This window comes from Benincasa hispida, chromosome 6, assembly GCF_009727055.1.
Source record: "Benincasa hispida cultivar B227 chromosome 6, ASM972705v1, whole genome shotgun sequence".
Classification (NCBI taxonomy): Eukaryota; Viridiplantae; Streptophyta; class Magnoliopsida; order Cucurbitales; family Cucurbitaceae; genus Benincasa; species Benincasa hispida.
In genome coordinates this window covers 17,925,872-17,939,993 of record NC_052354.1, presented here as the reverse complement: position 1 = coordinate 17,939,993, position 14,122 = coordinate 17,925,872, and the positions used below count along the sequence as shown (strand labels likewise).

The 14,122-nt window shown below is 32.6% G+C and overlaps 1 protein-coding gene across 1 annotated transcript; it reads left to right on the top strand.

Moving 5' to 3' along the window:
- Nucleotides 1-6,473: 6,473 nt before the first annotated feature.
- Nucleotides 6,474-13,777, top strand: LOC120079136 (probable pectinesterase 56). The gene is made up of 4 exons (XM_039033315.1): nt 6,474-6,891; nt 6,997-7,084; nt 12,505-12,800; nt 13,371-13,777. Exons 1-4 carry the CDS (start codon nt 6,474-6,476, stop codon nt 13,775-13,777), a joined length of 1,209 nt encoding a protein of 402 aa, XP_038889243.1.
- Nucleotides 13,778-14,122: the final 345 nt, after the last annotated feature.

Sequence of the window (14,122 nt, the reverse complement as noted above, 5' to 3'; positions counted from 1 at the left end):
TTGAAAGAGTTAAAAAGAGGAAGTGGAATCCACAAGCAGTGAAGGCAACCACGCGTGAATACTAGCGAGATTGAAGAGAAAATTGAAGAGAGCGAGCGTGGAGAGAGCGAGATTGGAGAGAAAATTGGAGAAAGCGAGAGTAAAGAGAGCGAGATTCTCAGTGAGACAATGGGAGAGAGTGGGAGCAGAAGCGAGCGCGGAAGCGAGAGCGAACGCGGGAGTGAGAGCGAGAGCGGGAGTCGCGAGAGCCAAACCAGCGAGAAAGTTGGAGAGAGCGAGATTCTGAGAACAAAGAGAGCGAGATTTGGACAGAAGCGTGAATTATGTGTTGAATTTGGCCACGATCTTATAGATTATACATAGAAAAACCCTAAAATTGAATACAAACAAAGAATGATGACGTAAGGGCAAACGTTAGCCAAGATTAGGTGTCTTATTGAGAGGAATCCTTAAACCCTAAATAATTTTAAAGAAGCCACATGTACGATGATTTGTCACACTGAGAAGAGTTGAAAACTACTATAAATAGGACTCTTTGCCGAAGATTTAACCCATTCTCAAACAAATCTCAGTAACAAAGAATCGTGTAAAAAAGTAAGTGTGAGTGAGGAAGTTCTGTGAGGCTAAAAGAGAAAAGCTCGGGTAAGGTGCTGCCCAAATTTCCTTCTAGTTTAAAAAGGGAAAGCTCTACTGATCAATTCAGAAAGAATAATAAGAAATAACTAGATCACAGTAAGTAGTTTATCTCACCCTCTCTTTAAATGTTCTATGGTAGTGTACCTTTATTATGTTGCATGATTATGTTAATTGTTATATTGCATACATGTTTAAAACACGTTTCTCTACAAGGGACCCCATGCATTATGTTTGTTCACGATTACGTTAAAATCAAGTTTTTAATTAGGTGTAAGTTATGCTTCTAGTCTAATCTATACTTTATGTATTTAATGGTTGATGTTGATGCGACTCTAGCCCTACTGACTGTATGACCCGCTAATCATCAGATGTGGTTAGTTTCTGCTAAGTCCTCATCTTTCTATCAGGGCGGAGAAATTTATGCTTCCAGGGCTAGCAGGGCATGTATGTTGCACCCCTCTAGGCCCTAATCTTACGTTTTATGTTTATGCTAGGGACTAGCAGGGTATGTATGGTTGCACCCCTCTAGTCCAATATTACGTTTATGCTAATGGTTGATGTTGGATGCGACTTGGCCCTACTGACTGTATGACCTGCTAATCATCAGATGGGTGAGTTTTCGCTTAGGTCCTCAGCTTCCTATCAGGGCGGAGAGATTTATGTTGGAAGCATAACCGACCCACCATTATGTTATTATAACGTTTTCGGTTCCCAACCATATGTTTTCACTGACATGTTGCTTGTGATTGTGCATTTGGTCCACTACCCTACGTGAGAACTACTTACTGGGTATATTATATACTCATCCTATATTTTTACAGACTTTGTAGGTACGGACACAGCGTAGATGGCAGAATTTGACGTCGCTCAATGCTCAACGCATCAATTTACTCACTATCATAGGCATATGCATTTTGTACCACCACGCTAATGTTTTATAGATCCTGGTGTTTTGATAAATAAGCTTTTTATATAGTTTTTCTATCTAATTAATAAAATTTTGATATGTTCTTTGAAATTTTCACCAGAACTTATCTCATGATAGAAAAGTCTAAGTATGCATGTCGTAGCGGTCGGATCATAATGTGTAAGGATCCGGGCATTACATATGGACTACCGGTTAGGATTTTAATTGAGTAGGCTAATTCTAATTGGAATATTCTTACGCACCTTTTGATTGATCTGTGTTAGAATTGATGAGGAATGAACAAACTATAATTACACAAACTAAGTATTTGTTCGATTGATAAATTTTTACATTTGTTTACGTTGCACGGTTTTATTTGCGTATAAGGGGTTAATTCGGTGCATACACATTTTTATTTGTGTAGGCACAGGTTCACGAACGATGGTGAATCCAACAACCGACCAACTACCTTTCGAGCTTATGGGCCCTATGCAAATTGAGAGTCTCAACAGAAAAAGGTACATTCATATTCATGTTGATGATCACTCTAGATACATCTGGGTGCACCGTCTACATGAAAAATCTGAAACCTTTACTTTCTTTTAAGCATTATGTCTTCAAGTTTAAAGAGAAAAGAATTTGACTGATATTTTCTTTAGAAATGATCACAGTCAAGAATTTTAAAAATCTCAGATTAACAAGTTACGTATTTAATAGTCGAGAATTTGAAAATTCTTAGTTCAACAAGTTACGTATTTCTGATGGTATTCATCATGAATTTTCTGCCTTGGTTACTACTAAGTAAAATGGGGTTGTAGAATGGAAAAATCATACTTTCTAAGAGATGGCTAGAACCATGTTCCATGCTAAAAATTTGCCCCTTCACATTTGGGCTAAAGTAATGAGTACTACATGTGATATCCACAACCTTGTTGCTTTGCGTTCAGGATCCTCTAGCACGAATGATGAAATATGGGAGGGGAGGAAACCTAATGTCAAATATTTCCATATATTTGGCAAGTATTATATCTTGATAGATTGGGACACCAGATAGAAGGTGGGATTTCAAATCTGATGAAGGCATATTTTTAGGTTATTTTACTAATAGTAGGGCCTACGCATGTAGAATAAAGTGTGCTCGATGTGTTGTGGAATCTATAAATGTTTTGATTGATGATGTGTCGGACGTTTCTGTTACTATTCTTGAGGAAGAAGAAAATAGCATGCTACCTATTGTTAGTACAAGTGCGCGGGACAAGTCCTCTGACAAGTGCTCTAGAAGCAAAAATGAGAATAACGAGGTTGTAACTAAAGAACATGAAGTCATTGAGAGGCGACCCTTAAGTAGATTTTGTAAAAATCATCCTGCCACTAATATAATTGAAAGTTTAGAAGAAGGGGTTTCCATTAGGAGAAAAGATAAAGTTAAGTATCCTGAGATGATAAGTAACGTCTGTTTTACCTCTTGTTGATGAGTGTAGGTGAATGCCATGCAAGAGAAGCTTAGTTAATTTGTATGGAATGACATTTAGACTCTTGTTCCTCATCCAAAAAAATGCTAATGTTATAGGAAGAAAGTGGATTTTAAAAAACAAATCTTATGAGAATGGAAATTTCACCAGGAAAAGAGCTCGTTTGATTGTTCAAGGATATACTCAAATTGAAGGTGTAGATTCTGATGAAACATTTGTCCCTATGGCTCGACTTGAAGCTATTAGACTACTTCTAGGTATCACATGCTTATAGAAATTCAAATTATTTTAGATGGATGTGAAGAGTACCTTCTTAAATGGGTACTTGAATGAGCAAGTGTATATTGAGAAGCCAAATGTATTTATTGATCCCTCTCATCCTGATTATGTATACGAACTCAGAAAGCCCTATATGGTCTTAAAACAGGCACTGAGGGCTTGGTATGAACAATTGATTCAACTTCTTTATGAGAATTGCTATAGAAGAGGAGAAGTTGATAAAACACTGTTTGTCAAAAAATATGATAAGGATTTCGTTATTATTCAAATATATATTGATGATATTATTTTTGGAGGGATGCCCTTAGAAAATGGTTGACCTATTTGTAGAACAAATGAAGAAAGTGTTCAAAATGAGTATGATAGGAGAATTGACTTCTTTTTTGGGTTCTCAGATAAGACAACTAGAAGAATGCATATCTATCTCTCAGAGTAAATATGCTAGAAGCATTGTCATGAAATTCGTGCTTAAAAAGGAAAGTATCAAACGTACCCTAGCTCCCACTCACTCTAAGGTCCCTAAGAATGCAAAAGGCTCCCACTCACTCTAAGGTCTCCAAGAATGCAGAAGGAAACATTGTCGATGAAAGCTTGTATAGAAGTATCATTGGAAGCTTATTGTATCTTACCACCAGTAGATCCAATATTGCATTTTCCATTGGGGTTTGTACTTGATATCAATATTGTCCCAAATCTAATCATCTCATCAGTGTAAAGAGGATAATCAAGTATATCAATGGGACAATGATTATGGGCTCTTTTGTACCTTAGACACAAGTAGTTCACTGCTGATTGGGCAATGAGTTCTGAAGTTAGGAAGAGCACTTTAAAAGGATGTTTCTTTCTTAGAAACAATATAAAATCTTGGTTAAGCAAGAAATAAAATTGTGTTTCTTTATCTACTGTAGAGGCTGAATGCATTGCCACAGGAAGTAGTTATAATCAATTAATGTTGATGAAACAAATGTTAAAAGAATATGATGTGCCTCGGGAAGCCATGACTCTTTATTGTGAAAACCTTAGTGCAATCAACATACAACCCATTTGTACCAAACATATTAATATTTGATATTATTTCATTCGTGATCTAGTTGAAAATAAACAAATTGTGCTTGAACATATTAGAACTAAGAATCAACTTACCGGTATTTGTGCAAAAGCTCTTGATGTCCTCTAATTTGAAGCCTTAAGAGCAAGTTTAGGCCTGTGTAAAATTAATTTATAGTAATTAATTAAATTGTGTTGTTTCTTATAGGTTTGGGCCTTGGTTATTGACAAGTGATTAGGCCAAAAGGGCGTTGTAAACCTTTCAATCCAAATCAAATAATATTTATAATTCACTAACTACTTATACTACTAAGTAGCACAAGTAGCAAGTCCGGGTTGAACTATAGGGAAGTACGGAGATTAGTTCTTCAAAACCTAATTTCAGATAAAGTGGTAAATGGGGGGGGGGGGGGGGGGGGGGGGGTGGAAGGATTGACATGAATTGATATTTGAAACGCATAGAAAATAAAATGAAAGAAAGTAAAGGATAGAAATGTAATCGACAAAGACGTTCTAGCTTAGGGGAATGGAGTGAACTAATGTAATTTCATTCATTTAATTATTAAAACAAAATCTTGCTTGTCTATGCCTATCCCAATTAGTTGAAAATCAAACCAATGGTCCTAATCATCTAGTTAACTAAACATGCTTAAATGAATCCATAATAAACATATTTAACTAACTACATTACATGCTAGAAATTATACTAGGATGAACATTTAATTTCCATTGTCTAACTAAACATTCAATACGGTTTTCTCTAGATCGGTAAGGCAATACTCTTCATTATCAATTACAAATCGCAAGCCTAACTAACCTATTGCTTCTCATGGATTAACCAACAATTTCATATCACATATTGTAAGTTAACCCTAAGCATTCAATCACAAATCCTCAAGTAGTTTGTCAGACAATTAAGAGAAAATGCAATTGATTAAGGAAATTAAAATAAACCCATAGTCAAGATATGAGAATTACATTAAAATAAATCTCCCAAAATTCACATTGTTAAAGAATTCCCTAAACTTGAAAACTAGCTCTTACCTTCCCATGGAGATAAAAAAGACAAAACTCAGCATCATTTTTATCGATTACATGAGGAAAAAGGAAGAAAAATATAAGTGAAAGAGAGAAAAGAGGGAGAAATTTGACTGGATGCTGGGGAGGTTGATAATGTGCCCTAAAAATTAAGAAACAAATCCATATCATCGCTGGCCTTTTTATCGAAGTGCAAGGGTGCATCGATGTTGTGCATTGTCCACGTGCCTTCGTCAATCTTCGGAGTGTTGCGGTGCTCTTGCCATGCGCATGTTCAGCATTCAAACACAGTGCACAAGACCACGTAGGGTGCTGCCACTTTCCTTAGGGGCATTTTCATAATTTTGACTCATTGAAGTCTTGTTGTTCAATTTAGCTCTTCATTGCTCCAAATTTACCTTGAGTGGCCCATAATATCCCATGATGCATGAATTACTCGTGATCCTATGAATATAATCATATAAGCACATTAAACATCCGAAACGAGCTAGATTAGAGACATTAAGATAATACATTTTTGGTGTTATTAACAAGCCCATTAATGGAAATCTGATGACAGCCCACGATCTGTCTAATAATAAAATTAATATAAATTTGAATTTAAATAAGTGGCAGTTATTAATTAAGACGCTATCTTCCTCAACGTGGTTGTTCATCTTCTTCCCACGTATTTCAAACTACTCTGGTGCACTGCTTTGAATATTGTCTCTAAATAATGGTAAATACTTGAAAGAAACCCTATGTTCCTGATTCGAAGTTGGTATGTTAGAAAGAAAAAGCGAACAAAAAGAGGGTTGTTGAAGAAGACGTTCCAGCAACAACAACCAATGCATATGATGTTCACATGCGAGAGTTTTATTCTCCCTTAAAAGATAAACTTGCTGTGCGCGTTCGGTTAAACTAAAGAGATCAAATGTTCGCTTTTCTATCACTGCTAAGAGGAAAATCAACTTGTTGCCTACGACTGCCCTGGCTATGATTGATTGATGGGATCAAATAAGAATATTCTGGCCGAATCAAATAAATCATCTTCTATTAGTTCATTCGAGTCTTATTAGGACTATCGGGTGGTTAATCGCATTGAAATAAGGTACATGCATGATAGTGGTGAACCCTATAGTAAACAAGTTAAGGTTTCTGAAATTCCTTCCGTCTCGGGTCATGAGGATCTTATCACTGAACATATTCCCACAAAAGTTGCTAAAGATAGTTGTGATTCTCTATCTAATGTGATTAGTCCATCTGAATTAATTGATCCTATTGTGCACGACTCTGGGTTGAGTTTTAATATTGATGTTGAGATGAATGTATCTACTGTTAAACTAACTGATTCTATTCTTCGATTGACTGCATCTGATTTTGCTTGTGTTTCTGATAAAAATGAAGAGATGAATGAACAAGTAACTAAAAGGTCTGTTGATCAGTTACCTACGGTTGAGACTATGAAGAAGGTGGTTAGAGAGAGTTTTGAAATAGATAGAACAAATGTTGACTCTGGTCAAATAAATACTGGTGAATGTTTTGCGAAACCCTTTGATGATTCTCATTTATACGAGGATTCTTCTTAGGATGATGTGCCCTTAAGTCAATTGTTATCCAAGATAAAAAATGTTGCAGGAGATGCAAGTACTAGTTCTGAGTCATCCAAAGACAGTTCTGATGAAGAAGATGTTGAAAAGATGTCTGAGTCCCCTAAAGAGCGACGGTTGAGAAGCTTGCCACTACAGTTGTGACCCCAGCTCCACTTGATGGATTTCTCTCTTCATTATGAGGAAAGTTCTGCTTTTTGGAAGTTTGTGGTTAAGAGAATGATTTTTGCTAAAAAAGAACTTTCCAACAGAGCTCAGGACTCTATAGAGATCATGAAACTTATAGCTAAAGCCAGTTTGGTCAAGATTTTGTTAAATCTTGGGTCATACTAGAAGGAATCAAATTTCTATGTGTTTAAAACTAGCTGCTAACACAAACTTAAAATAATATTAAATTTATATTTTTAAATTCATTTTCTTTTAAGAACCATTCAAAAGAATAAAAAAGTCCATCATTTGTTACTACTTCATTGCTCCTAGTGACACTTTTCATTTGGTCACTTTTGATGAGAAAAAATTTTCCATGTCATCATTCAGGATTTTTGTGTTAAGTTTGTTTCGACCATATCTTCTTCGTTTGAATTCTGATTTGAGTGATACAAAATATGTTGGAACCGTTGTTCCAAGCTATACACAATAAATACTTCAGCACACTCAAATTGTTAATAAATAAAAGCAAATTTGTTATCATCAACATATTAATTAATTAATTTGAGATTAAGGACCAAAACCAAAGTTGGGAGTTGGAGGTAGTCTTTGTTGGAGTTAGCAACTGGAATTGGTAATTCAAAATGGTTGCGATGAGGTGGTAATCGGAGTTGTCGCCGGATGTGGTCGTTATAGTTGATTGTTGATAGCACCAAAAATGTGTTATTTTCGTCTTTTTAATTCTAGGTTGTTACTATGTTTAATGTGTTTATTTGATTATTTTGTAGGTATCGAGCATCTTGGAGGTAGAATCAGTCGTTACGAGCTATTTGAGGTTAATTTGGAGCAATTAGGAGCTAATTTAAGCAACAGGGCTTCAAAAGGACGTGAACGGACGAAAACACCCTTGGATGAAGCGTTGCAACGCTATAAGGTAGTAGCTACCTATTTTCGGTAAAACAGTCTAGCGTTGCAATGCTACGAGTTGACGACGGAAGCGAGTTGCAAGGCAGAGTAACATTGCAATGCTCATCTGTGCAGCGTTGCAACGCTACAATGCTGCCCTATATATATGTTTCTTTGCTTCAGGTCAGAAGGAGGACACCCACCTTCGGCCTCTAGCTGAATTTCCCCTTTCTTCTCTCTTTCAATTTGTGTTTTGGGCCTTCTTTTTAGTAATTTATCCAGTAGATGCCGAATTGTAGCTTCTGCATCTCCATGGGAAGGTAAGATTTTGGTTTCTTAGCTTAGGATTCGGAGGAAGTTGATGTAATTTTTTGAGATTTCGATTTATTGATGTATATGAACTTGTCTATGGGTTTTAATTCGAATTTATATTTATGAATTACATGATTCTAATTGTTGATTGGCGCCCAATGATTTTGTTGTGTAATTCTAATGCTTTGTCATTAATTTGTAATATGTGACATATAATTATAAGTTAATCCCAATGGAAGCAATAGGTTAATTAGGCAAAAAGGACCTTTCCTAGCAACCTAGAGAAAGACCATATTGTTTGTTTGATTAGACGTTGGAAGTTAAACATTTACTTTAGTGTAATCCCTAAAACTTAATGTGATTGGTCAATTTGTATGAAGTGGATTTTTTCCTGTACATTTTCATTAATTAGATAATTAGGACCATTGGTTGGGATTTCAATCATTTGGGCTCGGCATAAACAAGAAGTTTAAGTCATAAATTGATTCAACGATCAAAATTACATTGGGTGAATCCACTCCTCTAAGCTAAGATATCTTGATTAATTGCGGTTCTATCTTTACTTTTCTTGCACTCTATTTTATGCAATTTCATTTATCATTCCCCACCAACCGCCCCTCTCCCCCTCCTCCATTTATCTCTTTAACTGAAAACGAGCTTCGATGAACTAATCTTCTACGCTTTCCTAAGGTTCGACCCCGGATTTACCGCTTATACTATTAGTTAGTATAAGTATTTAACTTGGTGATTTATAAATATTATTTGTGTAGCAACGGTTTAAGGGCGACGGTAAACTCGACCCTACCAACTGTTAGTGAGTGAAGTTATTGAAAATCAAGAGTGATAGTTAGTTTGGTTTCGTCGGTTTTACTATTATTTCCACAAAGCAAATAAAATCTTGCTCATTATATTATTTCCATATAAGTATATCATATAGATATTTAACTTCTAGAAAATGTCATCTTCCAAAAGAAGAAGAAAAAAAAAAAATAGTTCTAGATGGTCATCCATACACTTGGATGGAAGAGAGAGTGGTTGCAGAAAGGAGTTCAACTGTTTTCTCATTTTTGTCTTTTTCTTTTCTTAAGATTTTTTTTCTCTGTCTTAGTATTTTAATTTTAAACAAGAAAAATCAAATTCTTATGTTTTTAACAAAGAAAGTAAAATATTGTGCATTGTATATAACTTCTACAAGGACCTGTAATTTCCCTATATATTGTATGCAAATTTTTTTCTCCAACCATTATATATTGTATGGAATTCATGTATCATTATAATATTGCCATGATATATATATATATAAACATATTGACCTATGATATCTATAAATTATCCCAAGGTAATAATGATGTACAAACTGCATATAATCATAAGGATGAAAATATTCGTCAGTAAAGTCGTAAATGGAAGGATTTGATATCTATATTAAAAAAACCACAGATATCTTTGTTATCAAATAAATGAGTGTAATACATTAAAAAAAATGTCATCTATCTAATCCAATATGAATACGAATACTAATAATTGTCAGGGAACAGATTTGTTTTATAACCATTTTCAAGAAAAAGATTTATTGTTTCTAGATTATTTAAAGTTCTTTCCTACTTTTAGTTCTTGTTTTCACTTTTCAAGAAACATATTTGTTTGATAACCATTTTCGTTTCTTATTTCTAGATTTTGAAAAGTATTTCCAAAAAATGGGCCAAAATTGAGAAACTACAAAATGGGTCAAAAGTAGTTTCCCTTGTTCTGTTTCTACTTTTATATATTTAAACAAATGATTTTTTTTCCAAACTCTGAAATTGTCACAGTCATGCATGTGCTTGTCCTTGAGGGATCGTTTGTTTAGATTACCGTGTTTGTTTTGCAATATTATTATAAGATGTCTTGATATCTCTACTTTCAGGCATCTAGGATGTCTTTCCTGATGGCTTCTCGATAGTTTTGGACGTCTGCCTCAACTATGGATTTTTCAGATTCTCGAATTGAGGGCATCTCAATTTTATATTTTTGTCCTTCCTTTTTTCTAATTAGTAATTGTTTTAAATAGTGAAACTACTGAAAATATTTTCAAGTATAACAAAATGTAACTATCTATAAATGATCGATCGCGATAAACTTTTATAACTCAATGATAGAAGTCTATCAAAATCTATCATTGATAGAAAGTGACATTATGCTATATTTGTAAATAAGCTTGTTCATTTTCTCTTTATATGAATACAAGATTTTTTTATTTTACATATTCTAATAATCTTGATTTGTAGTATATAAGTAAAATAAATACGATCAACCATATATATCATATTTTCTGTTATATCGTAATTCTTATATCAAATTCAAATATAAATTAATATTTATTTTATAAAAAATCTTAAAATATGATATATTATTTTGTTGAGAAAAAGAACATATAAAATTAATACAAATTGTATTAATTAAAAAAAATAAAATTCATAAAAAAAATATATATGTTATATAAGTTTAGATTATATCAAATTAATTATTTATAAATAGTTAGAAGGACATCATCGGAATATTATGTAAGTTTAAGATATTTCCGAGAAGAAATCCTACAAAACAGAGACAGTTATCAAAATATTCCCAGACAAAACAAACATAGTAATATAAATATACTAGACATCTACAATTCAGTATATCTATAATTTATTTCTTCTCGTTCTATTTTATTTTTGTAATTCTCTATCTACATAACTTATTAAATTTTTATTTTATTTCTACACAAATTATTTTTATTTCTTAAATTTTTCATATTTTATTTAATTCTTAATTTTGCATAAAGAAGAGATATACTTAAGTTACCTATTATTTATCTTATTTGTTAATTTTATTTATCTAGTTTTAATATGTATATTTATATAATTATTTGATCATAATTTTAAAATCTGCAATATATATTATATATATACTATATATCACTTTAAATTATAATTATTAATTTCATTTGACAATAATTGGAGTAGCAACAATTTGAACTCCGAACTTTTACTTCAATAATATAAGTTTCATGGCAGTTGAAGTACGCTACCACAACATTCACATACCAATATAATTGAGTTGGATATGTATACAAATTATTTAATGCAAATGTCTCGAGTGGGAGAAAAAATTACAAATTAAATTTTGGCAACATTTGAAGAATATAAATATTTTTTTATTCTTATTAATTTTGCATCGAGACTTATTTGTATTAGATAGTATAAGTTTATGATAATGTTTTAATATGTTGGATGCATATTATGTTTTTTTTTTAATTATATAACTAAATTATATTTAAACTATAAAAAGAGAAAAATAACAATAAATAAATGGTTACTAAACAAGCTTTTATTTTTATTTTTTTCATTATTTTTTAAAGAAATAAGAATATAAATGGTTACTGAACATATTCTCATTTTTCGTTTTTAGAAAATAAGAAATGGAAAATGGAAAATCGGAAACAAGGCACAAAAATGTTATCAAACAGGTTTTAACCATCCAAATTTCATTTTATTTAACCGACTTTCCATTTTTCTCCATTTAAAAAAAATAAAAATCCAAAAAACACTCCTTTTATAAATGGATGAAAGATCAAACTATTGAGAACAAATTGTGTGAATTAAATTTATATCAAAATAAAAAAGAAAAACCATACAATCCGGAGTTAAGAAAATATACATAATTAAAAAAAAAAAAAAATCCAATACTTGTACACATTTGTGAACATATGATCTTTAAATTAAACCATTCGGTAACAACGAACAAATTTAATAACATATAATTTTTTATAACAATAATAATAAAATTTAATAGAAAATATATTTAATCACATAATTTTGCAATTTGGATAATTTGAATCAAGCAAAATGTGTCATATTTATTGCAAAAGCTCTGATGTAGCCAGCTTTTTCCTTTAAAAGATTTATCTTAATTTAATTCACTACATTATTTGGCTTATTAAACCAAAGCAATGTTTTACCAGCCACCCATTATAAATACACAAGGCTTCCTGTTTTAAAAAATTCAAAGTGAGAGAAATAGCATTCCAAGTAGTTCATATATTATATTATCTTCTCTATCACTTTCAACTTAACAATGGCATTATTGAAACTTGCTATGGTTTTGTAGTGTATTTGTTGGTTGTTGCAATTGAATTCTCTGATTGTTTTAGTTTCAATTGCACAGTGTCTTTAGATGGTACAGGAAATTTTGTTAAAGTTAATGATGCTATAGCAGCAGCACCAAATTTTAGCACGACGAGGTTTTACATTCACGTGAAACCTGGAATTTATAACGAAATTGTTCAAGTTCCATCTCAAAAGACTTTCATTGCTTTAATTGGGGATCATACTTCTACCACCATAATTGTTAACAATCGAAGTAATGCAACTGGTTTCTCCGCAGCAACTACTGCAACTCTCAGTAAACTTCAATTCTTCTCCATCATAATCCTAGCTCGTTTGTTTGGTAACTATTTGGTTTTTTGTTTTTGATCTTTTAAAATTAAATTTATAAACACCACTTTCTCCTCTAATGTTCCTGTTTGTTAACCATTTCGTTTTAAGTTTTTCATTTTTGAAAACTAAGCAATGCACTTATTCAACCACTAAATTTCTTGCTTTGTTGCCTACTTCTTACCTATGTGTTAAAACACTAAGTCAAATTTCCAAAACAAAATAGTAGATTTAAGAAAACTTGTTTTTGTCTTTGAAATTTTTGTTAAGAATTCAACTCGTGTACTTAAGATAGATACAAATAATTATAAACAATTTGGAAAAAAATAGACTTAATTATTAAATATAAAAACTAAATGGTTACTAAACGAGACTTAAATTTCTTATTTTATTACCTATCTTTTATCAATCTTTCAAAAAATTAAGCGAAATTTTGAAAGCTAAAAATGTAATTTTTAAAAATTGGTTTTGTTTTTAAAATTTGGTTAAGAATTCAAATATTATAAGAATGTGAGAGAAATTATGCTTGATTTTAAAGAACAAACATTTTCTTAATTACTAAAACAACGATTGATTTTGACAGCTGTAAATGGAGAAAACTTTATGGCTCAGTTCTTGACCTTTGAAAACTCTGCTGGACCAAAGGGGGGCCAAGCAATTGCTGTTTATGACCAAACCAAAAACACAGCATATTACAAGTGTGTGTTTTTGGGTTATCAAGATACTCTCTTTGCTGCATCAGTTCCCCAATTTTTCAAAGAATGGGATATATATGGAAGCATTGACTTCATTTTCGGAAACGGACTTACAGTATTTCAAGATTGTAATATATATGCTCGATTACTTAGCATTGAGAGTACCATAACGGCACAATCAAAAGATGCTAGTGATGCTTCGAGTGGCTTTGTCTTCCAAAACTGCAATGTGACCGTGTCGCCGGAGATAGCATCAAGTAAAGACAAGGTAATGGTGTTTCTTGGACGGCCATGAAGAATGTCTTCAATGGTAACATTCATAGAGTCATTTCTTGACGAAGTGGTTCAGCCAAAAGGATGGTTGGAGTGGCCGGGAGTACCAAAGAATCTACTATTTTATGCAGAATACAACAATAGAGGTTATGGTGCTGACACTTCCCAAAGAGTGAATTAGCCTGGTTTTCATGTATTACATTGTTCAACAGAAGTTGCAACTTTTACTGTTGAAATCTTTATTAATGGGACTCATTGGTTGCCTGAAACTGGCATACCATTTAGAGCTGGCTTTTAGGGTTTTCTTAAGATGGAACTTTGTAAATAAACTTTCATTTATATTAGTACTTTTGCCCATTTTTTTTTT

Coding starts and splice junctions, on each gene's coding strand:
- LOC120079136 (XM_039033315.1), top strand. CDS start 6,474: ATGCATGATAGTGGTGAACCCTATAGTAAACAAGTTAAGGTTTCTGAA. Junction 6,892..6,996: donor CTCTGGTCAAATAAATACTG/GTGAATGTTTTG, acceptor AAAATGTTGCAG/GAGATGCAAGTACTAGTTCT. Junction 12,801..13,370: donor AATCCTAGCTCGTTTGTTTG/GTAACTATTTGG, acceptor TGATTTTGACAG/CTGTAAATGGAGAAAACTTT.